A 24,020-nucleotide genomic window follows, 5' to 3' on the forward strand; every position below is an offset into this window, starting at 1 on the left:
TGCGGGGGGCGGTGTGGGCGCCGCGGATCACCAGCCTGGCACAGCCCAGCTCTTCTGTGTCATGGCACAGTGGACAGGCCCCGTGCTAGTGCCCGAGTGTGCACGGGCGGTGGAAGGGCGTGTGTGTGCCCGTGCACCATGACGACCCGTGAGCTGGGCGGTCGCTGGTACTGCGCCTTGGCCCTGCTGTGCGGGCTGCGGTGGAGGACAGAACCCTCCAGTGAGGAGCGGAGTGCTGTGGTGTGCACCTCTGCCCCGTGGCACCCGGACAGCAGTGCGCAGTCGGATGAAGGAAGAGCAGGCAGTTGGGGACTCATTAAAAACCCGGTCAGAGAGAGCAAGCGTGTGCAAATCCCGCCCGCCCCCAGCCCTGGTGCGGCAGGCGCCTGTGTCAGCAAGCTCTGAGGCCCTTCCTTCAGCGTTCGGAGAGCATTTAGTTGCCACGGCAACTGTCCTCTCCAGGATTTATGAGCTACAGGCTGTCTCACTGCATCTCAGGCGCACAGACAGGCGGACGGCTGTGTGCACTGGAACGGTTAATGAAGACGTCTTGCTGGCCTGTGTTCTGCAGAGCAGGCATATTTTGGCTCACAGTGATTTTAGTTTATTATTTTTAACTCAATTATAGCACGCTTTGACCTTGAATGCACCGTTCTTGAAAGCACGGTGGGTCTTTCCTGCCTAATTCCCTGCCCTTTCTCAGCGAAGAGATAAATGAATTCAGCTTCACCTTCAGGGAGGGGGACCCACGGGTTCCAGTGCCTCGGGGGCCCGGGGGTCCGGGTGTCCGTGTGCTGAAGTAGGGGACCAGCGAGGGACGGGCGTGAAGGGGGCACTGAGGCAGCGGGGCCGGTGTGAAGTCACCACACCCGGGCTCGGCTGCAAGAGGCGGCGGCCATCCCCCTTGAAGGCACACACCGGGCCTCTGCTCACGCCTTTCGGTGAGACGGCCCTCCTCCTCCAGAACGAGCACACACGCATGCACTCACACATATGTACGCTCACTCTCACCCCCGCCCTCAGGCATACGTGCATATACATGCTCACATTTGCACACATGTGCCCAATGAAAACACACACACATTGGACACATCCATATCCACACACACTCAGGCATATACAGATGTACACCTTTGTGCACACACATGAGCACACACGTAAAGCAGCCCAGTAAGAGGTGTGCGTGGAAGCGGGGGTGAGGCTGCCATCACACACACACACTCACACGTGAGTCTGCTCGGGCTGTGGAGTGAAATTTACAGGCCCTGCAGCAGTCAGAGGATGCTTCTCCGAGTCTGGGTCTGTGCAGTGACCTCGGCCACCTTCCCTGGCAGATGACCGTGAAGGGGAAGTGTGCCCATGCCCAGCACCCCAAATCCAGCCCACAGTGCCCGCGTGAGGGCGAAGGCTTTGGGCTGAATGCCTACTCGGCCGTGTGCGAGCTGCTTGTGACCTTGGGGTGCTGTGAGGTTTCTGAATTTTGCCTCCTTTGTTAGAGGGGCTGACAATGGTGTTTACTGCTCTGGATGGGAAGCACATGTCGAGAGCTCACTCCAGGTGTGAGTGGTGTGCGGTGCTCAGGAGTCCACCCTTCGGTGGCCCGTGGTCAGGCGTGGGGCACACTTCCAGCTGAGGCTCCGTCCAGAAGCCATGGCACAGGGACCAAGCTCAGACGGACCCAAAGGCCCTGGGCTTGTGTTTCATGAAAGCACTGACTCTCCGTGCCCAGCACACCTCCGGCTTTCACCCAAGATCCTTTCACCCAAGACAGCCTGACGGAACCAGAATTCACCAGCTCCAGGGCAGACAGCTTTTGAAAATTACTTGTGGCAAAACCGTTCAAACAAACCACCTGATGTGTTCTGTGGCCTTCAAAAGATATTTGCTTATAAAAAAAATTGGACTCTGCATGTAAAGAAATAGCTTTGCTGGTTACATATGGGTAAAACTTTCACCATAATTTATACCCAGTTGTTTATTTAAGCCTGTTCTTATGTAACTGAACCTTTCAGTGAACTAGATCTGACTTCTGGGACTTGATACTAATAGCTGCATTATTCTCCAAATTATTGAAGAAAAGCAGCTTAGAAATGAATCACAGTGACCTATTCTACCTCTGGTCATTTACCCATGCAGCGTGAACATGATCTATTTTCAGCATTTAAATTGGGCAAAAAAGAAGCATCCAGGGGAGGTTGTATAAAGCCACCACTGTCCTAGCTAAGCCCCCGCTGTCACTTTCTTCCTGTCTGGCAGATTTCCTGTGTTTTTCTCCCATTGGCATTGGCCTCTTCCTATATCCCTGGGTTCAGAACAGTTCTGAGTACACAGGACCTCAGCAAGCACTGCACAAATAGACCAGAGTTTGGAGTCAGTGGAAAAACGTGTGATTCCAAAACCCCTCTGATCTCTGTTTGTCCCTGAAGACTGGTACAAGGCCCATTGTTGTACATTTGTTCTTTGGGTGGAAAGAAAAGAAACAAGAATTCTGGGTGTTTGCGTCTCCTTCCCCACTGCAGCACTTGACGAAGATGTGTCCATGTCAGTCCAACAGCTCTGTGTTCTGGGCTCAAATTCTCCTCTAGTTCAGGTTAGTGCAGACTTCTGGGATGATGCAAACAGGGCAGAGATAAGTGGATCCCAGAAAACTTTAATCAGGACCAGAAAAGGATAGGAGGTTCTTAGCTTCTTATTGAGCACCAAAGAGCCCTGGTTCCCTGTAAAGCACACAAAATTAGCTGAAGCTGTCCCCCACCCTGCAAAGGCAGAGCGTGGTCTCTCCACAGCAGTGTTGGGGAATTCATTGAAAATGCGAATTCTCCAGCCCCCCCCGTGCTGCCTCATTCCCAGTGCCTTGCAGCCTGGGTTGAATCAGCCCTGCCAGGACCCTAGTGGGAAGCTGAGCGTGAGACACTGGTTTAGACTCATAGAGTTAGATATAGATTAGAAACTCCGAAAGTTAACTGCAACTCAAGTAACAACCCAGACTTCTCTATGCCCTTATTTGATTACTGCTAATTTTAGGGAATTTACTTCCTACCCAAACTGTCCAGTTGCTTCTGCATTGGTTGAAATCAAAAGGACACGCTTTCTTTGGTTACATTAAAAATTACTCCTCTATATACACACACCTATAGGTATGTCTTTATAAGCTTTTGATTTTGTAGCTTTATATAAGTTGTATTATGCCCTTCTATAAAGTGAAAGTTTCTCAATATTACACAGGATTTAGCTGTGCTGAATTATATAGGTTTGGCTCATTCATTTTGTAGTATTCTGCTTTATGAATATGTCATAATTGACTTTAGATTCTTTTTTTGGTGGACATTTAGATTGCTTCCAACATTTTACTATTTCTGACCCTGTATATCTTTGTCACACACTTGAGAATTTCTCTGAGGTGTCATCCGGTCTCTAATTTATTTTGCCTGAAATGTTGTCCCATTCTTCCCAGTAGAAATATGAAATTGCCTGTGTTTTATGACTAAGTACGGAGCTTTCCTTTTGTCTGTTACATTTTATCTCGTCCCACTTCCTTCATTCTGTCATTAAAGCCCTCTTTTCCTTTGTTGGTTGAGATAGGCTCTCACTGTGTAGCCCAGGCTGGCCTTGAACTCACTGTGCATGAGGGCGGAGAAGAGGCAGCGGTGACCCTGGCTGGGGCCCACCCTACCCTCCAGGAGGCATCCAGAGGCTCGCTTTTACACTGGAGTCTACACACACTTCCCACACCTGCCAGGCACACACACCCCAGCTGTCACTGCTCCCCAGTAGCCAGGCCACCGGTAACCACCTCACGGGTCCTGCACACATGCACACACGCACACACATGCATGTGCACTCGCACACGCACACCTGGCCCTAGCGGTCCTGACTCCCATCCCATCTAAGCTGAGCGTCCTGAGTGGGGCCTTGCCTCCTCCTGTCATGGTGACAGAGCCTGCCTGTCCTCAGTCATGAGCGGGTGCTCCTGGTGGCCACATGGCTCAGCCTGTCGGCAGGCAGCAGGCTTCTCCTTGGCTTTCTGGCTTCCTTGGCCAACAGGACACCGACCTGGTGCGCCCAGGACAGCGAGGCGCATGGGACACTCAGAAGCAGTCAGGGGCTCCGGGGCTGCTGCCGCCTTGACTGCGCCCAGTTTCCTTTGTCTCACCTGCCCGCCGTGTGGCCGGAGATGCGGACCTGTGTTGCCTTCATGCCCCGATTCTGTTGCCGTCTTCCTTCCGGAGTTGCACCTGCTCGGCTGCAGGCAGGGTGGCCTGCCTGGCGCTGTGCCTGCTCTGTGCTTGTTTCCCCAGCTTTGCTCTCGGTTTCCTTCCCTCCGAAGCCCCCTCCCCACGCCCCCTTTGTGTCTTTTTCTTCCTCCGCAGTGCTCCTGGTGGCTTCCTTACATCTCTGTCACCCCTGTCTGCCGCGCCCCCCGCCTGCCCTTTCATCCCCCTGGGGACGTTCCAACCTCGCTTTCAGTCCCAGCTCCTGCCAGGCCTTTGCAGCAAGCTGAGATTCTGGAGGCAGAATCAGGAGAAGCAGTTTATTCGCACGCTCATCCGTGTGTGGGGAAGGTCGCTGCGTTCCTCACACCACAGGGGACAGAGGACCGTCAGCTGCCTGCAGGTGGATGTCTATTGCACCATCCCACTGCAGGGAACTCTGAGGCTGGCAGGGACAGAAACCCAGGGTCTCTGCCCTCAGAGGGGCTGCGTTTTGATTGCACAAATAAGGTCTAAGCATGGGAAAGGATGTGGAGTTCGGGGGAGAGAAAAGTGGGAAACCCACACAAGCCTGGGTGCAGACTTGCCGAGTCCCGGCCAGGCCACCAATGCCCTGGGCCCAGCCGGGATTTTCCTCCCGGTGGCAGAGAGACCCAGGGCTGCCAGGGTGGCCAGGCCCATTGACCTGTGCTCCCCACACTCCGCAGGAGAAAAGCAGTGATCTGGGTGATGGGTGACAGGAGCCAGGGAGAGGGGCTGAGCTGTGGGCAGAAGGGGAAGAACGGCACCAAGACAAAGGCCCAGAGAATGAGGGGAAAGGAGCGAAGAGGAACAGCAGTGCTTCAGAGCGAGGCCACTGCTTCCGCGACTCAAGGCTGACGGACACCAGCGGAGTCCCGTAGGCTGTGTGCAGAGTGAGTGAGAATCTCTCGGTCCGGAGCACTTGGGGTCTCGCCGGACTGACCGAAACGCCTCAGTGACCCTCAAGCGCTAACGTGAGGCGAGAGGAGGGGCCAGGGCCGCAGGCCCCTTCACAGCGGAGCGAGGTAACCGACCGGTGGTAGCAGCTCCCAGGTGAGACACGGGTTTCCTCCTCAGTTAAGTGCAGACCCGAGGATCACAGTGTTGCCCTCCGGGGATCGCTGGGAGGAGGTAAAATCTCAGCACAGCGCGTGGCATACAGGGGTGGTCAAAATACATGGTGAATGTTGACATCTCAACAGTTCACTCCGGTAACAGACGCATCAACACGGACCCCCCTCAAAATACTTCCCACACACTCATCCCATCTCCCTTGCCGCTCCCCGAAGCAGTTCCGGAAGAGTCTCTTAAGCACTGTCTTTCATGACATGTCTGTAATAACAAATTACAGTGACTGCTGCGGCCCAGGGCCATCCGCGGGAAGGCAGCTCACAAAAACACATCGCTGCATCTTCTTCATCTGCCTTATCTCCCAGGGCTAGCGCCACGAGACCCCTGGCTCTTCCCCAAAGGCCGACGAGCATGCAGGTGAATGCTCTGAATCCGTCCAGCCCTCTGAGGCAGCCATAACCGCCGCTCGGGAAAGAGGGCTGCAGAGCTGCTCCCGAAAGGAGCGAGAACCACGGGACACGGGACAGAGTGAGGGGCGGATTTTGAGGGGGATTCATGGCAATGTGTCTTTTACTGTAACGAAGTTTTGAGTTTAAACACTCACAGTATTTATCAATCATACCACGTGTAGTAAAGCTGTAAGAAACTTTAATGTCATGATCGTCGTCATGTACGTGATGGCAAGACATGGGAGATAAACAAGGAAGCAGGGAAAAATCAAAGAAAATGACTTTTATAATATGAGTTCTTAGAGGAAAAAAGCCAGTTTAGAGAAATCAACAATCAGCCCAGGATCCCGGTTTTTTTTTTCAGTCATGGTTTTGTCCCTGTGTTCACAGAGCCTTTTCTGCCGGTTCATGGTTGACACTACGGCAGTAAAGCACGGCTGTGACCACAGTTCTGGCAGAAGGCAGCGCCCCTCGGATGTCCTGCCGCGCCGAGACGTTAAACAACATCTGGGTGACCCAGATGAACGCACCTTGGATCCTCGGTGCTCTGCCTGCCCCGTGGGCCCTGCCCTCCAGGGAGGTTTCCGCAGAGTTCTTTGTGTCAGCTCCTCTGGCCAGGGCCGCTTGGGAGGTCTTTCTCTCTCTCTCCTTTCTTTCCTTCTCCTCTCTCTCTCTGTCTCTCTGTCTCCTTTCTTCCTGTTGCGACTCTAAACCAAATTTCTGATTATTTCCATTTCAGAGATACTCAGAGTGGAATGACTGTATCAAAGGGTGTGATCTTTTGATACACCATAATCTTTTACTTTGCTTTTCACTTCTTTTATAGGTAAAAATTGTTACCTTTCAGCTGCAAATTGCATACATTTGAGCACTAAGGAAGTTTAAATCTTTTTCATTTATTAGTCATTGGGTTTTTCTCTTGTAAAGAAATACCTATCCATGCCTATTGTTCACTTTTCTTTTGATAACATAACATTATTTGTGTCTTTAAGTGGTGTCACACTTCTTGCCAACTCCCCCACAGTTCCTTTGATACATGAATGCTGGAGTTACGTACGGGGCTGGAGTAACTCGGGCGTCACTGGCTGTGTTTGGTCACTGGCTGTGTTTGTGAAGACGTGCCGGGCCCCGTGTGTAGCACACACTCAGAAGTCGGGCGGCTGGGCCAGCTTGGCCGGCAGGGGCCGCTGTCGGTGCCCGGTCCTCCTGGAAGTGGAGGCGCAGCGCTGGCCGCCCAAAGGCCGTCTCCGTTTCACTCTTTTTGAGCGACAGGGCCTTGTGGCGCAGAGGGACCGTACTGTGAGGAGTGGATCCCAGACTTGGAAGCCCGTGTCTTCCCACCGACCTCTCCTTATGGTCGTGTTACACCTGCAGGGCAGTTCTGCCTCGCGTGTTTAAGTGAGAAGCCAGAGAGAAGAGGTGTTTGCAGGAATGACTATTGGAGGCTTGATAAAAGATCCAAGTTGTTGGGTTCTCAGGTACTCCAGTTTCTAATTCCCGCGTATATGCTGGTCAATTTCTTCCAACATCCTGTTTTTGCACTGCTGGTGCCCGGGAGAATAAAATGTAGGCGAAGGCTAAAAGAGAAACCGACAGGGCTGGGGATTTAGCTCAGTGGTTCTGCCGCCTGCCTCGCAAGCGCAAGTCCCGACAGCAAGCCTTAACGTTGGCTCAGTCTTTGTTGCCCCTCGGGAGGACTTAGGACACTGAGCGCATTCTCCGACGCAGACCTAGGAGCAGTGCAGAGGTGACTGGTGCCATCTTCCTAATGCTTTTCTGTCTTTTCCCCCTAACTCTCCCGTTTCACGTTGTGCTTCCCCACGAAGGTGCTCAGGTCTCTCTGGAGAGACAGGCGTTTTCCTAGATGCACACTTAGCTGCAGACTCCTGGGGACGGGAGGTGCCTCAGGCCGGCCGCGGTGCCTGCACTGGGAACAGTACTGACACGTTGGCTTGCGCCGGGTCTCAGAAGGGTAAACAAAACAAGGGAGGAACGCTCCCACAGTGAACGGCCCCGGCCGGGTGGTCTTTCTGCTCCTCGTCACTGTCACAGCTATCAGAGTGACCTTGGCCCTGGCGTCCAGGAGCAGGTGGGGACCTGGAAGGACGGGAGCCACCAGGGCCAGGCACAGGTGGGCAGGGAGCCTGGCTCCTGCCTCCACCCATGGAGGGAGTGTGGGAGGCCTGGACTCGCCCGCTCTGCCAGGTCCCTGCTGTGTCCCCTCCGCCCTCTGACACGCAGGTGCCAGGTGGGCACGGGGTCTGCTGCGACGACCAAGCAGGGGTTCAGAGAGGTCAGTCATGTGCCCCGGCCATGGGGCTGGAAGGGCTCAGACGGGGCGGTCCCCTGGCCAACTGAGATGTCTGCACTGGCCCTCAGCCTCTCTGAAGGGGAGGCCGGGCATGGCAGTTTGTGCTCATAATTCTAGGGAGGCTGAGGCAGAAGGATCTCTGCCGTGAGGGGCCAGGCTGGATGGCACAGCAAGACTGTTTAAAACACAAAAGACATCCATGGGAGGTGAGGAGCGGTGCAGTGGCCCCCTGGTTACGGACATTGCCCCTTGATAGCCACTGCAGGGTCCTCATCAGTCCAGTGGAGTGACCGGACACCTGCAGAGGCTGCCGGGAACCGACCCAAGCTCTGGCCCTCAGGACTGAGTGCTGCTGAGCACCGGGTGTGGCCTTCGCTGCCCCGCCTGCCTAGCCTCGCTGTGGCTGCGCCCAGCCTTTCTGTCCAAGGGCTCACAGCTCGGCCTCTGGATGAGGCCGGCGGGGGACACAGCCGGGTGCTGCCTCAAAGCCAGAGCTGTGGGGCCGGCCGGTGCCTGCGACTGTTCTGCCGGAGGCCGGGGGTGCGCTGAGTGGAGGAGGTGCGGGTGTCACTGCAGAAAGTGGGTTCGAAGGGCACAGAGGGCGAGCTGCTGTGCAGGTGCCGGTCAGGGTCCCCAGGCTGACTCCGAGTCTGGCTCACTTTTGCCTTCCTTTGTGTCTCTCTTTCTCTCCTTGCTGCAGTTGTTTCCTTTTTTCACCACCAACTTTTAGTTCTTCCAGTTACACTCTCAGGACTTTCATATGCTGTTGTTATTATTATTGTTTTAGCTTTTTTTTTTTTTGCCCCTGGAGACATTTAGAGCAGAAGAAAAGCAAACTCCTTCTGTGCGGGGCCAGGAAACACAGTTTTTAGGCTTGTTGGTCATCACAGCTGTAGTCATAGAAGCAACTATAGCCAATAGTAAGTAGAGGCGTGACTGTGTTCCAATGAAGCTTTACTGATGAAGGCAGGCTGGGGGCCGGATTTGGCTGCTGGGCCAGGAAGTGTAGTCTGTCTGTCAACCCTTAGTTTAGAAATCGGAATTGCAGGCTCCTCCCAGGGATGTCCAGTCTGCTCTTTGGATGCTCTCTGACCTCCAGTTCCACCGAGACTGTGAAGGCTATGGCCGTTTTCCCATAGCACAGGCTGCAGACAGGGAAGGGTTATTCTGTTCTGTACACTGCTTGGCCTCAGCATTCCCATCAGTAAAAGGGGCTGATAAAAATATTGATAGAGGACACTTGCTGAAGATTAAATATTATTCTATAAGTGCTGACCACAGAGCAGGGAGCCCACAGACTTCTGTTGCGGTTACTACTGGGAAGTACTTTCGATGGCTTGGCGTTTCTGGTGTCCCTTTGCTCATGGCCTGGAAGCAACACCATGTGGTGGTCAGTTCTCCTGTCTCTGTCTCTGTGGTGCTGGTAGCCTGGTCTCCTCTCTCAGGACTACAGGGCCAGATGTCCTCTCCGACTCTGAAATGGGTCTCCACCCAGGCCTCAGCTTCAGTTCCATGGCCGTGGCCTGGTCACACAGTCTCCCTCCTCCTGTTACCTGGCTTCCTGACTCCCACAGGACTGTTCCCTGGAGCCTCCCTGCATGTTACCAGCCAGTGATTAATGTCACTCTTTCTACCTCCCTTCATGCGCATGGAGGGGAAAGAGGCCATCTTCTTCCTTTCAACGCAGAAGTGTACCGTCCAGAAGCCACTCAGACCTCGATCCACCCGCTCCTCCTGCCGCCCTGTTAGCTGATAGACCACCTTCCCTTTTCTCCTGAGACTTGGAGCCAAGCCTTGGCACACACCTGTGGCTGGAGCAGGACATCGAGAAGGTGCTGTGTGGATTTGAACCCACGACTTCCTGGAGAGAAACCAGCATCTTTCTGTGCCCAAGCTGTGCCCATTGGGCCTGTCAAGCCAGGTCATCTTGCCCAGGAAGGGAACAGAATTACGAGAGCAGTCCACACAGCCTTCTGGAAAGGTGTGTCTGACTCCTCTGCCCTGAGCACTCACCTGCTTAACATTCATGGGGCAGAAAACAGTGAGGCTCCTGCCGGCCTGGCTGATTCACACTTTCTGTTCCTTCAAGACACTAAGTTACCTTTCGTTTCCACCATCTGGAAACTAGCTGCAGTACATGCCCGTGACATTTATGTTCTGTAAGGAGTAATCTACTCACTGGCGGATAAACAAGTTTGACTGCAGCTGTTCAGACCCACGTGGGGCAGAGGCCGAAGGTCAGCATGCCAGCATCTGAACAGGGTTCATCCAACCAGACGGCCTCGGCCACCCGCAACCTCTACACAGCTCCAAGGACCAAAGCCTGGGCTCCCCATCAGCCTGTGTCCAGAAGTCAACGTTCAGGCAGCATCTGTCAGAGCCTGCACTGAAGGTCTTGTCACCCGCGGAAGCCGGTCCAAGGCACTGTGCAGTTCAGATCTGATGACCTGGCCAAAAGCCATGCCCACTTCTTTCTGAGTCACAGTCTCTGTCACAGGGACATCCGTGGGCTGTCTTTAATAAATTCATGCCTTTTTATTTATTTTTTTGAGACAGGGCCTCGATGTGTAGTTTAGGCTTGTCTTGAACTCACTAGGTGGCCTCAAAGTCACAGTGCTCCTCCTGTCTCAGCCTGCCAAGTGTTGGGATTACAAAATGCCTACATTGCTCATATTAATAGAGTTCTGTGTGATGTTTCTATGCTGCATACAGCACACACTGATCAAATCCAACTACCCTTCACCCCTGCCCCCTTCCCAAACTTTGTCCATCACTGTTCTAATTTCAGGCTAATTTTTTTAGCTTCCGCATACTCAGTGCTTGTCTGTGCCCGGATTGTTTCACATAACATAACATTCTCTGGTCCTATCCCCTTTGCTGCCAGTGAGAGGATTCAGCATTTTGCTCTTCTTCCTGGCTGAGTAGTACTCCATATGTAGATAGACCACATTCTCTCTCTGCTTCATCTGCTGGTAGGCACCAGCTCACCCCATGTCCTTCTAGAGCCCTCGCTGTGTGAAGAGTTGGCAGCATCCTGGAGGCCTCACTCTCCCAGCATAGGGCTCCACATGTCAGTCTTCGTCTGCAGCCAGCTGTTGCATCCTGAAGTGGGAGGCTCTGCAGGGAGGGCTGCAGGGGACTCAGAGGCCCAGCTCTGCTCCTGCTCAGGGGTATATCCTGGGCAGGTCCTGGGCAGCCTGGGCAGGTGTCGGTCTGCGCCCAGTGCTGCCCTCTATCACTTTGACTTCCTCTGCCACTCTGCCACACTTCCTGAGGAGTACGCGGCGTTCTCGAGGCAGAGACGGGAACATGGGGCCAGTGGCCCACGCTTAGTCAGCCCCGTGCTTACCTACTTCTCAAGAGCACACTGTCCAGTCAACGTGCACAGTTGTATCTGCATATATAAAAAGTAAAAGCTGCTGGTGAGCCAGGGAGTACAGAGATACGCAGCACAGAATATGCTGAGGGAGTAAAGCTGATAGAGTTGCTTATTCCTCTTATCCTCTCTTTTCCAATTCTGCCACAGACAAGGGGGAAACGTTCAAGATCTGTTTTTCCCTGACAACTACCAGGCTCATTTGTGCTATCGAATCACAGAGCGCCACTGTGCGAGGCAGGGGAGTGGGCGAGGGTGAGGGCCTCAGGCCGTGCCCCTGCCGAGGGTTTTTCATAAGCACAACTGGAACATATTTGTTGCTCTCTGACACGTACAAATAATTTTAGATTCTCAACACGAAAGACAGGGCCCTTCCCCATCTCCGCAAAGAGCAGTCTCTTTGGTTTGCCTTCGGAAGGTACTCACCACGTGATGAAATGCTAAGCCACGTTCTGCTCTTAATGCCGTGGGCTCGGTGATGCAGTCCTGGCTGAAGAGAGTGGCTACCTTCCCTCCGAGACCCTTCTCTTGACTGTGCTCCAATGATGACGTGGGCTTTTGTCTGTTCTTTACAAACCCAGGACCATCTCAGCTAACACTCACCATCAGGCTGTGAACTTCAACATTTTCGAGGGCATGGTCTGCCATGGGGTGCCGCTGGTGACCATTTCAAGGGGCAAAGTGGTGTACGAGGCGGGAGAGCTCAGCGTCAGCCCTGGACATGGGAAGTTTATTCCACGTGAACCGTTTGCTGAATATGTTTATAAACGCGTCCAGCAGCGAGACCAGGTGAGGTATGCCACACGGTGCTGCAGCCAGCAGGCCGGTCACCGCTCTGGTGTGTGGGGGGCCATGGAGGTACTGACACCTCATTCAGTGCACTGCTGGTGTGAGCCGGTACCACTGAGTCCATTCAAGTTTCTCCTGGTTCAGGTTCATGGTCCTTGGGGCCTTTGGGCAATCCAGTTAGTCAGGGACCCCAAGAAGCACCCAGATAATAAAGATGCAGGATCTCACCAGGGGAGACCCCTGGAGGAGGGCAGGGGGCCGAGAGCTTTGGAGAGCTCTGCAAAGCCACTCAAGTGTGACCCTAGGAGGGAAAGAAGAAAACGTGGAGCAGAGGGACCCTAGACCCCGGAAGCCTGAGGTGGTGGGGGTGGAGTGTTGAACGAGACCTTCTAGGAGTCCTGCCCACGTCTCCTATCTCCCAGACAGGTGGCACCCATCCATTGGTGGAGCAACTGCAGGAGGGGCAGGCAGTGGGTTCAGAGCTGAGTCCTGGTCCCTTGACGAGGGGGGCTTCCTTGAATGAAGGACTGTGAGATATATCCCACGACCACCAGCCAGCAGTGGCAGGAATCAGAGGATGTGAACACAAATTCTACCTTGACTTCCTCTTCCTATTCCTAGTTTTGTCCTCCGTGGGCTGTTTACTCTTGTGGGTAATGAAAATGTTTTCTCCCAACACTGTGAGAGTCAGGTAAGAGTCTGGTGATGGGAGGCCATAGGAAGTCAATATCACCACCCTCTCTGCTCCCATTTCTACCACTGTGTCGTAAAAAGCCTCAAACCTTTAGAATAACAGTGTCAGAAAAGAGATATGAGCCTTCAGTTATCTTGAGCTTTCACAAAGGTTTGCTTTGGTTTGTAGATTTTTAAAATAGTTTTTACGTTTCACTCTACTAAATACACAAAACACTAAAAACTTTCAGATTAAACATTTTTTTGATTTCTGTATTTTGGAATGGGGAAGGCAGCCCTGTGGCCTCAATCCAAGAAAATCACAAAATGCCAGGCTGGTCCCAAACAGGGAAAGATTCCTGGTTTCTCCAGCAGCTCTGGAGTCTCTCTGATTTCTCTTCTGTTTTGTGAATTTTCTTTTACTTGTGAATTCTCAGAATCCATCAGACAAGATTTCTCCCTTTTTCAGTGCTTCCAACAGCTTTCATTGGATAAACAAGTGCTGGAGAATTCTTCCCATTCAGTGCAACAGTCCCTTATATAATGTACTTGTGTCAACACTGATGGTGCCGGAGGTAATGGCTCATTTCCCTGCGGGGTCATTCATAAACATTGACATGGCAGGTGGCGAGTGGGTGGAGCCTGTAAAGACTCCAGGTGCTTCTGAACCCCTGCGTGTAAACAGCAGCAGTTGTGACATGTAATTTGTGCTTACTGAATGCAGGGCTTCTTGCCAAGGGCTCTGTTACCAGTCTCTTTGAGGGACGGAGGTGCCACCTCCCCCATTGTAGAGATTAGAACACGAAGCTTCAAGAAATTAGCATGCTTGTCCACGTCACACAGCTAGGATATGGAGAACAGAGCATAATCTTAGCTGTCTAACTCCCAAAAGTGTATACCTCAGCAATCAGGTCTGCAGTAAACTGTAAAGACTGAGCTGAATGAGGTGCTAAGAGGTAAATCACTCATTAGTTTTAGAAAAGAATCTCTGAAAAATGTAATCTGAACGGGAGGCACTGTTGACAGACACTTCATCTGTAGTCCAGGGAAAGGACAGAAAGGATGGATTTGGGAAATCATAAGGAGGGGACATCAGTAGAAAGGAGTGGAAGACAATGTTAATACTGCAAAGGGACAAGTCTGGCTCGTGGTAGCCAGTTCCATCCTCCTGCCAGCAGGGGAACTAGACTAACTGGGAGCCTAGAATGGGCTGTGTTTTAATGACTGACTTGGCCTAGTCATCTTCTTGTAGGAAAAATCTTTTGGGCAACAGGTCACCCAGTGACTGCTTTTATCAGTTCTCCTTTTCAGATTGTTTTGTGTTTTGTTGGCAGAGTTAATGTCAACTCTAGTTTTTATGTGTTGACTATCAATTTTTGAATTATTTTAGTTTTGTAATATTTTCCTGATAATTTTTTAGCCATTTTAGTGCATTTAAAAAACAATAAATAATAACTATTATTTAGCAAATGCTCTAAGAACTTACTGCCTTCCCCACAGGCCCTGTATTATGTAGTTTATGGTCAGTTTGGCAGAACAGATGGTAGATATTATCATGAAATATAACACATATCCACATGGTAGTTACTATCATTATATTTTACAGAGTAGAAGGCTGAGTGTCAGCAAAATTAATTTCCCTGAGCTAAAAAGTAAGTATAAGAGCCAGGATTTGTGATAGATCTTTCTGATTCCCACTGTTCCATGGAGCCTCTGTAGAAACAAGAAAAGAGAAGAAAATGGTCATGAAACCCAAACCATTATTATGAAAATGTTGGAAAAAAGTAAAAAAAAAAAAAAAAAAAAAAAAAAAAAAAAAAAAAAAAAAAAAAAAAAAAAAAAAAAAAAAAAAAAAAAAAAAAAAAAAAAAAAAAAAAAGCAGTAAAATGAAGTTTAGGGATTGTCTAGAGGTATTTTAGACCCCTCCTGTCTGCTATGTTAGACAAAGATGATTTATAGAATAAAAATATCACACCACAAATACTGGATTTTAAGTCCACATTGTGTGGACTTAACCAGAGATTTTTCTTTGGCTTCCACCTAAAATTTTCAAATTTCTCGGGCTGGAGGTATTGCTCAGTGGTAAAGTATTTGCTTAGCACGTACAAGGCCTTGGGCTCAATCCCAAGTACCAGACAAATCCGTAAGATTTCTTTGTGAGTGTGGATAAGAGTTCAAAGGCAAACAAGCCGTGATGTTTCTCCTTCTCACCCTTTGGCCTCCCCAAGAAAAGGCCGCACTTCCCATCCGAGCTCTCAGAGCACAGGTTAGAGCACCCACATCCCCACGTCTGCATCCCAGCAGCTGTCCCAGCCAGCATCTCACACCCTTTAGGATAATATCTGACTCTTCCCACTCTGACCCTTGCTATATGACAAGCATTTGAAAGGTTACTGAACCAGAAATGAGAAGAATAAAGGCAGGTGTTTCAGGGCAGTGTAGGAGGAGATTTGAATACAGCTTGCCCCTCCCCTGCCTCAAATAGCAGGGTTATCTGTGGGCTTGGTTCTTGTCCGAGATTTTACTACTTAAGCTAACATCATCAACCATCACTGTTACTTGATGTTATGAGGCATTTCAGAAGAAACAGGACCCAATTTGACAGGTTGGGAAATTGTTATTTTAAAATTTAGCCAGTGCATCCTTATGAGAAAAAAATTTAAGTCAGAAGGTGAGACACTGAACCTTATTTGATAAATATTTTATGATCAAGCATTTTAATCTTCTAAAGAAGAATGTTAGAGGACAATAATGAGACATAAAAGGGAAAGAATAAAAGTCACAACAATTTAGGTATTTCAGATTTCTGAAAGAATAAAATTATATACTTTTAATTTTTTCCAGACAGTATATAGCACTTTACATCAAGATGGATTATATTTATAGAATATTTGTATGTTTACAGTGTTAGGATTTCCTCCAAAATTCCAAAGGATAGACTTTCTTTAAGTTATTCTTCAAGTCATTTTTCTCTTTTGTTCAGCAGTGAGCAGCTCCAACCTTTTCTGGAAAATACAGGTCACATTGCAGTTTATAGAGAAACAGGAATAGCTTCTAGGAGTAGGATATGGTTTCAGAACACTGCTGCCAAAGCTTTTAAACAGGGCCGTGTCTTAGCAATGATAAGCATAATTTGCCTTGTAGATAGGATTGAGAGGATTGCTCATTTGGTCCTTGAAGTGGGCATTTTCTATTTCTGAAATAACAGTTTGTCAATGTCTTTCTCAAGGTGGTGGCTCAGAGAAAGTAATTTAAGATGTGTCATTGGTTTCTGTCATCGTCCTGATTTCCCGTTTGATGGCTAATCATAGTAAAAGGCAAAGCGAATGCAGGGTCAGCACTCTCGGCTGCCCGTGACACGTGTGTGCCTGTCTGCCCAAGACCCCGATAGCAACACAGCTTGAAATCAGACAAAGTGGGAGTGTTCATACCACAGAAATGCAGGCCAGTGCTGTAAGCTGGGATTTTAAGGGTAGTGAGAAAAGGAGAAGTAAAGCCCTTCCTACCAGCAGCACCCTGCTGAACATGGACCTTTTTTGAGTATAGGTCGAATGTCTATAATCTGAAATCTGAAACACTGTGAGTGTTGAAACGACACTTTGGAGCATTTCAGAGTCAGATTTTTCGGACTAAGAATGCTTAACCAGTAAAAACTATGCAAATATAGTCTGGAAATCTTCACAGTCCAAAATACTTCTGACCTCAAACATCTTAGGTAAGGGATACTCAACTGAACTCTCTTTGTGCTTTCGCTAGTCACTCAAAATTTATTCCACTGACATCTACTGATTACCAATTAGGTTTCCAGCATAGCTTAATTCTTACAGTAATCCTGGGAGATAAGCAGCAGTCATTCCTGCTTTAGAGATTCAGATCCCGAGGCTTATGGAGACCACATAGCGCCTACGTGGCGATTTGGGACTCAAAGACAGGTTCATCTACTCCAAAGGCAGCCCTTCAGCAATGGTGCGCTGAGGTCGCCAAGTTCAGTCCTGCTCACAGGCAAGGCCACCACCTCCCATCTACCCCATGGAGAGCTCCCCACTCCCTCTCTGCCAACAGAGCTCATTCAGCCCCTGGCCAACATCCCCAAGGAGCCAGCCCTGAAATAGGGCCCCAGCTCTGTTGCGCTGTCCTTGACAAAGAGCTCATAGGGTGTTCTGGAGGTCGCTATCAATATGCACACATTTTCTGGATCAGCTGCTCTCATCCTAGTGATGCACAGAGCCTGGGTGGCTCCATCAATGGGCACAGGGAACCCGGAAGGCATCAGCCAGGTACAGATTTCACCTCAAGGAGGCACTGTTTACTTGGACTACTGGACATCAGGCTGGGGTCTGCTGTTGGGATGTGGGACTTCAGTTGTCTTTACTGGCATTTTAGCATCTCAGCCCCATGGGCAGCCGCGTATCAGTGGCTCTCAGGTTTTCTCTATAGGTTGTGCTAGTTTTAGAAAATCTAGCATCCCAGCACTTGCCTACACCCTCCTCCGTCTCACCTGCTCTGGGCCCATCCCAATGGACACCACTGCTGTGAGGGTCTGTGCACTAATCCTGACCAGCGTGTCCGGGGCTGGGGGGGCTGCACCCCGGGCCAACCTCCTGAAGACGCATTCTTGGGACTTAGCATCTTGAGGTCCTCCTTGAGGAATTGTCAATACTCTTAAATAATCGTACCCAAAGTAGCACATAAAAAGTTCCAAGAAGCCCTTTCATTTCTAAATGTCTGCTGTGTACAACTCTGGTGCTCAGGATGCAGGCACTGGTAAGGCAGCAGCCCCCATCTCAAAGGCCTTTGGCTTGGCATGTTTCAGCTCTGTTCCTGGTGCTCTTACCTCAGTTCTGCCTGACACACGCTTGTACCTCAGTGCTGCGTTCAATTAGCTTCTTAGACTGAGGAATCAGGGCACGGGGAGAGATGAAGCCTAGAGATAAAGTGGGCAATCAGAGTGTATAGATTTAAAACCCCACATCCGGGGCCGCCAAGGAGACTGTGCAAGGAGAAAGAGGCCTTCAGAGGGAGCTCTGGGTCCACCAAACTTCAGGGTCAAGCAGATGAGAGACCAGCAAAGGCATGGAGAGAGCTGAGCAGAGAGGCAGAAGACAGCAGAACACCGAATCTGTCACTTTCCTTGTTGCTGAGACTCAAAAGCCAACACCCACAACTTAAAGGAGGAGGACAGGTTTACTTAGGCTCATGGTTCTGGGCTATGGTCTGCCAGCTCCAAGGCAGACACAGGATGTCGGAGGGGCCTGGCGGAGGAGAGGGGCTCACGTTATGGCAGTCAGGAAACAGAGAGCAGGGAGACCTGGGGAGGGAGATGGACCCTTCCTCGTCACCCCCAGGAACACCCTTCTGACCAGGTCACACCGCCTAAGAGCGAGTCAGCCCCGCATGACCCACTCTCCTTCCACAAGCCCCTGCCTATGAGCCCTGAGGCTTTGGGGGACATTCCCCACCCACACCACAACAGATTCTCAAGGCAAGAGGAGAAACCTGCTTCCTTTGTTCACCCCAGACCTGCCCAATTCTTCATCCTGTTCTTTCTGTATGTTTTCTGCTGCATAAATGTCCTCTAAGCACTGAGTATGTTTCCAGCTGGTGGAATTAGGATGGAGCCTGTGGCACTGTCTTCATGAGGGATACCTGAGAAAGAAGCCCACTTTACGTTGACTAATTTACTTCCTGGGCATTGAATGTTGGCCCCACTGTAGGCTGGCATCCATGTCCCGCAGACACTTCGTATGGAAATTTACCCTTGTTGCCAGAGAGAAGGGATAAGACTCGTTTTTCCAAGAGTGGTAGGTTAAGTCTACTTCAAAAACAAATGTGCACTGAGCTGGAAACAGCCCTGGCTGTGCAGGATTCCTTGAGTGTGGCATCGCCCCCACCTGTCACGGTGCCCCCTTCCCGTGACATAGATGAAAGGCCAGGGGCCAGGGAGGGTTTGGAGACCAGTGGGATGCAGAGCCAGTGCTGCCCATTCCCGGGACAGGTGAATCAAGGCCTGATCTCAGCCTTCAGTGTCGTTGGTTCCTGTAAACTTCTCCGAGCATGGGACCGTGGAGGCAGGACAATAAAGGCTCCGAGACAAGCCTGTGGCAGGCAGGACGGTGTCCTGTGGCCATTCTTTGCTCCAAGCCCACGCTGTGGGTCACTGGGTCTGGTAGTCTGAGTGGGCAGAATGAGCCCTACAACCGCTTGCTGTTTGTCAGTGGGCACACAAGTGTGTGTTTGTGTTACGCTGTGCAAACAGCTTGTCTGTACCAGTGCAATGCTAAAGGCACCCCGCACTCGAGCCGCCCCACATTTGATCCTCCAAACATCTCCGTCGCGAGACACCGCTCTTCGCTCCGGTTTGCGGCACGAGTGCACACTAGGCTGCAGTGTGGCTGCTGAGCCCTGGGGTGCTGCCTCTCTCTGGCTGCTGATCGTGAAGGGGCACATGTTCAGACAGCATGGCTCAGTCACTTCTTGGGAAGCAAGTCTGCTGACGCCTTGAGTTAATTCCTGCTGAGTCCCGTGAAGGATTCTGCCTCAGAACAGGCCTCTACGCCAGAGATTTGCAGGAGGCAGAGGCCCCTGGGGAGAGGGACACACGCAGATTGGCCGTAACCTGGGCAAAACCCTGGAGAGTAAAGCTCTGGAGGGCATGGCCAGCTGGGAGGAGGCTGGGCAGAAAGGCAGAAGGCTGGGAGGGCTGTGGACTCAGCGAGGGGAGGCTGTGGCAGTGGCTCTGGCGAGACGCCCACAGCTTGTCGGATGCAGATCAGTACCTGCAGAGAGAATGACCAGAGACTCCAGTTCCTTGGAAGACCTGGCAGGGGGGAACAGCACGCCGTGCCCAGGATGAATTCGAGAGCTTCTTTTTCTTTTCCTTTCTCTGCCCCCATCCATGAAGCGTGCTGCCCTTGGCTTTGCATCCAAGCAGTCCGTGACCCTCAGAGAGAGCAGAAATGTGTTCTGTTTCAGACATGCACGCCCGCCCCGGTGCAGCGGGCACCGTACAAGGGAGAAGTCATCGGCCTGATGACCAGAGAGGCACCGGAGGATGCCACAGCGGGGACCGGGACGCAGGCCACCTCCTGAGAGGGTGCCAGGTAAGGAGCACAGGGTGGGGAAAGCGTTCCCAGGCCAATCACAGCACACGGGTCCCCGCAGGAAGTTAGCGTATCTCTCTTCACAAGCATTTGAGGAGTCCAAGGTCAAAAGCTTCAAAGGACAGCCGAGCCGTGAGGCGGTGCACGCAGACCGGCCTCCGTCGGAAGAAGGCCTTGGGCTGGCTGGAGAGGCGCCGTCTGGGCCGTTAGGAGCCCACCGGGAGCAAGGCAGAGGCTGGTCACAGGCAGCAGGCCCTCTCACTCCCTGCAGACAGGGCCACGGTGCCACGCTGGAAGCTTCCAGACCCATGCCAACTTAGGCACAGAAACGAACCCTTGTAATGGAAGCACGGTTACGATTTGGACTTCGAATGCGTGAAAAATGAATAGAGTGTTGCTTTATGGGGATATAATTTTTCAGGAAAATTATGTGATGTATTTTATTTCACATTTCATCTTCTAAATAATGTAGACATCGTTTTTTGCAAAGCTATACGAACGCTTCCTCCATGTCCTCTCATCTTTGGACACACAGACCTTTCTCCTTTGAAGTACTCACTGCCACCATCCTCATCAGTTTTCTTTCCTTGGGTGGTTTTCTGGCCTGGCCCTTGTGCTGCCTCCTTAACAACAGTGCTATTGCTGTGGTCTCAGCATCTGATGTCAGTTCCACTGACTTCATGAAGTCTCCCTTTTGGTCCCTGTGCAATTTCACTAGCCTCTGGATTTCTTTTTCGATTTATGACATGTTTTCTGAGGTTCTAACTGTAGCAATCTGCAAAGACAGGCCCAGGAGGTTGCCCGCTAGCATTTGTGTGGAGCAGCAGCTCTGGGTGACAAGCTCAGGTACTGCTGGCTCCCACTGCACAGCCTCTGTGACCCTACACCAACCCCACGGCCCCCGGGGTGTGAGTCATGAGTAACTGAAATGAAGGCCCTGTGCTTCCGCCATGGCTGGCCGCTGTCCGTCTTTAGCAATGCTCTCCAGCCCACGGTGTCAGCACGTCTGTCATGCTCAGATTCCTGGAATTGTTCTTCCAGCTCAGGAGGATTTGTTAGAAGCACAGAGGAGGGTTAGCTAGAGAAGGCAGCGATGTCAATGCTGTCATTAAAGGTGTCTGCAGGGCGGCTCGGTGTTCGCTTTGCTGAGCATGTTATTGGGCTTAGCTTGGTTCTGCCTCTGTGAGAGCACGTTCCCCTGAGCGCCTTTCACTCTCTTCAAAGGTGGAATCAGAGGGAAAGACACCACGGCTCCCTCCGGCCAGCGATGTTGGCCTCCTCTCTGCACCGTGAGACCCAGGCCTCATGGTTCCCTCCCAGAAGCAACCGCTGTCCCCTCAGCTGCACCTTGTTGCCTGAGACTGAGGTAGAAACGTGTGTCCCCACCGCGGGACACCTGCGTGTCAGCTCCTCCACTGGATTTTCCAAGACCACCTCGGCAGTGCTGGGTTTCTTCCTCTGAATTAAAAAAAAATTACCTTCTGTCTTGTTTAAAGGTTTTAAAATGGCTAACTTGTTTTAAGCCAGTGCTGTGATTTTGCATCTGGTGTGATTAATAAACCCTGAGAGCTTCATCTTACTGTGCCCCTGAGCCGAGTGGGTGCCCTAGCTGGTGCACCAGCCCCCAGAGTGTGGTGTCTGCTGGGCCCTGATGGACCCTTCTCATCCAGCTGGGCGCCCAGCCCAGGAGGTCGGGTCCCAGGCTCAGGTGCAGCTCACCTGGCTCTACCCTGGCATTGCCTGTCACACCCGACCCTGTGTGCAGAGCTGAGCCTCTGTTTCTTCTCCTGGGTGCAGAGGTCAAGAGGGGTTTTAAACACAAAGCCGGGCGGCTGTTCCCCTGTGGCCACCTGCCTGGCCTGCCCACTTGGATCTGTCGCCACTCAGGAAGGGGAGCAGGAGCCAGGGCACCCAGAGGGGACTGTAATTCTTCCTTCTCAGATGCCTGAAAGTGTTCTACTTTTCTCCTGTACTTTGGTTGACACAGAAACCTCACAGAGGAACAGCAGAGTCCTGGGAAAGGCAATCATCACAGTGTTTTCTTAGCCAGAAGCCAGTGCCCTTCAGTGTTCAGCTGCGCTGTCACCCCACAGCCTGATGGGGTTCTGTCTCCCTTATGTGCCCCCCAGCAGACCCCACCCACCCGTGCCTCGCCCTCCCGCCGCCCTGTGGAGGGGTCCTCACGTCCTAGGCTCCACAGCCAGGACTCAACCAATTGTAGATCAGAACTGCTTGAAAAATAACTGCGTCTGTTCTGAACACGTCCAGTCCTGTTCTTGTCCCATCGCTGGACAAAGTAGTGAAACAACCGCTTCTACTGCATCTGTGTTATTTAGATGCTGTAGTGATGGAGGGAGGAGTCAGGGCTGAGAGAGGAGCATGGGTTCGAGAACAGACACTGCCAGCTGACGCAGGCCACTCGAGCGTCCTCAGGCTCTGCAGAGCCCTGGAAGCGGTGCAGTGGGTTCTCAGCACTGAGCCTAGAAGCAAAGTGGCCGGCCCAGCTGCAACCTCTGCCTCTCTGCTCCCCTCGCCCCTGGAAAGCGGGGTCCTGGGTCTGGCTCTTTGTTCCCATGAGCAGCTCCGCGGACAGCCACAGTACAATCTCCTGGCCGCTCTCCTTCAGTGGCTGCGACCCCCTTTGGTGAGCGTCCAGCATCAGCACTCAGCCCGCTGTCCCCAGCGTGTTGGTGCCGCCCACAGTGACGCGTCTCCGATGCTTCACCTCCTCCCCAAGCTTAAGCGCCGACCTCGTGGGGCTCTCACTGGGGTTTGCATCTGCATTTCTGGGGCCAGGGGCCGGGCTCCTTTTGCAGCAGAACTGCTCTCCGCTCCTCGCTTCTCCTCGGATAAGGGGGGAAGAATGAGAGCGAGCCTGACCTCCCTCCCCACAAGGACGCCACGGGCTTGATGGGCCTGCGGAGGCGGCCATGCCAGGGGTGCCCGCGCTGACCGCTGTGCTGGTGGTGATGTGAGGGGTGGACAGGTGCGGACTCTCAGGCGCAGAGCTGCGCCCCTCCTTCCTCAGGAACCCGCCCCCGTGGGCAGCGCCTCTGGCAGCGGCAGGCCTGGGCCAGGGTGTGGGGTTGGGCGCAGATGAGGGTGGGATGGAGGGATGAGGGGCGCTAGGCACCTGGGGGGTCTGCATCTGAGCCGAGGAGCAACAGCGGGTCTACTGTCCTCTCACCATCTACCCAGGAGCACAACGAGATTAAATATCATCATCATCATCATCATCGTCATCACCATTGGTCTGTGAGACAGGGTCTTGCTGCGTAGTCCAGGCTGGCCTTGAACTCACAGCAGTCCTCCTGCTCCAGCCTCCCAGGTGCTGGCTTGCAATACTGTTCTGAGCGGCAATTTGCTTAGAGAGTCCTTGCAGAAGGAATGAACTGATCTTGGGAGGAGAAGATGATGAAAGAGGAGGAGGAGGACAGCGCATGAATAAAAAGTGACACTGCAGCAGATCAGTGTTTGGGTTGCGGCTAGGACTGAGCTTGTCTTAAGAGTTAGCCGTGGGGCGTTGGTGGCGTCTGTACCAACACTCCTGTCCCTGGGACTCTGGGGGCGTGGGGTCTGCAGAACCAGAAGGCAGGGGTGAGGAAGCCCTGGCAGGTGTTTTCAAGCAGTGCTATTACCTCGTGGTGTGACCTGCTCTCCGCGGACCTCCGGCTTTGTGTTAACGAAGCCCTGAGCTCTCAGCAGATCTGAATGGTGGTGCTCGCCAGGCTCCTGCGCGGTGCCGACCAGACTGAGCTCTGCGTGGCCTCGATTGCTTCCTTCTCCACAGCCCCGGAGCTGGATAACACATGGGGAAAAAAGGCTGAGAGGAGAAGCGACGAACTTGAGTCACCAGGTTGGCAGGTGGCCCAGTCGGTCTGTGTGGACGAGGCCAGTGGAGTGCACTCCTCAGTCAGGACACACGGGAGGACGCGTGGCTACCACCACGTCAGCTGCGCTCATCGTGGGGGTGCCGGGTCGGATCAGACGGCCCCCACGCTCCCCGGCTCACCGTGTTGG

The 24,020-nt window shown here is 52.2% G+C and overlaps 1 protein-coding gene across 1 annotated transcript in view; it reads left to right on the plus strand.

Annotated features, from left to right (window-relative positions):
* Window positions 1-22,023, plus strand: part of Dpys (dihydropyrimidinase) — a 48,685-nt gene extending 26,662 nt beyond the window's left edge. The window contains exons 12-14 of the mRNA XM_010612134.3: window positions 12,021-12,228; window positions 19,873-20,000; window positions 21,225-22,023. Coding sequence (XP_010610436.1) covers window positions 12,021-12,228; window positions 19,873-19,989 — 325 coding nt within the window. The 3' untranslated portion in view covers window positions 19,990-20,000; window positions 21,225-22,023. The remainder of the gene's footprint in view (window positions 1-12,020; window positions 12,229-19,872; window positions 20,001-21,224) is intronic.
* The last annotated feature ends 1,997 nt before the right edge of the window (window positions 22,024-24,020 follow it).

Source organism: Fukomys damarensis, unplaced genomic scaffold (assembly GCF_012274545.1).
Source record: "Fukomys damarensis isolate Sample0158 unplaced genomic scaffold, DMR_v1.0_HiC HiC_scaffold_5, whole genome shotgun sequence".
In the NCBI taxonomy this organism is placed as follows: domain Eukaryota; kingdom Metazoa; phylum Chordata; class Mammalia; order Rodentia; family Bathyergidae; genus Fukomys; species Fukomys damarensis.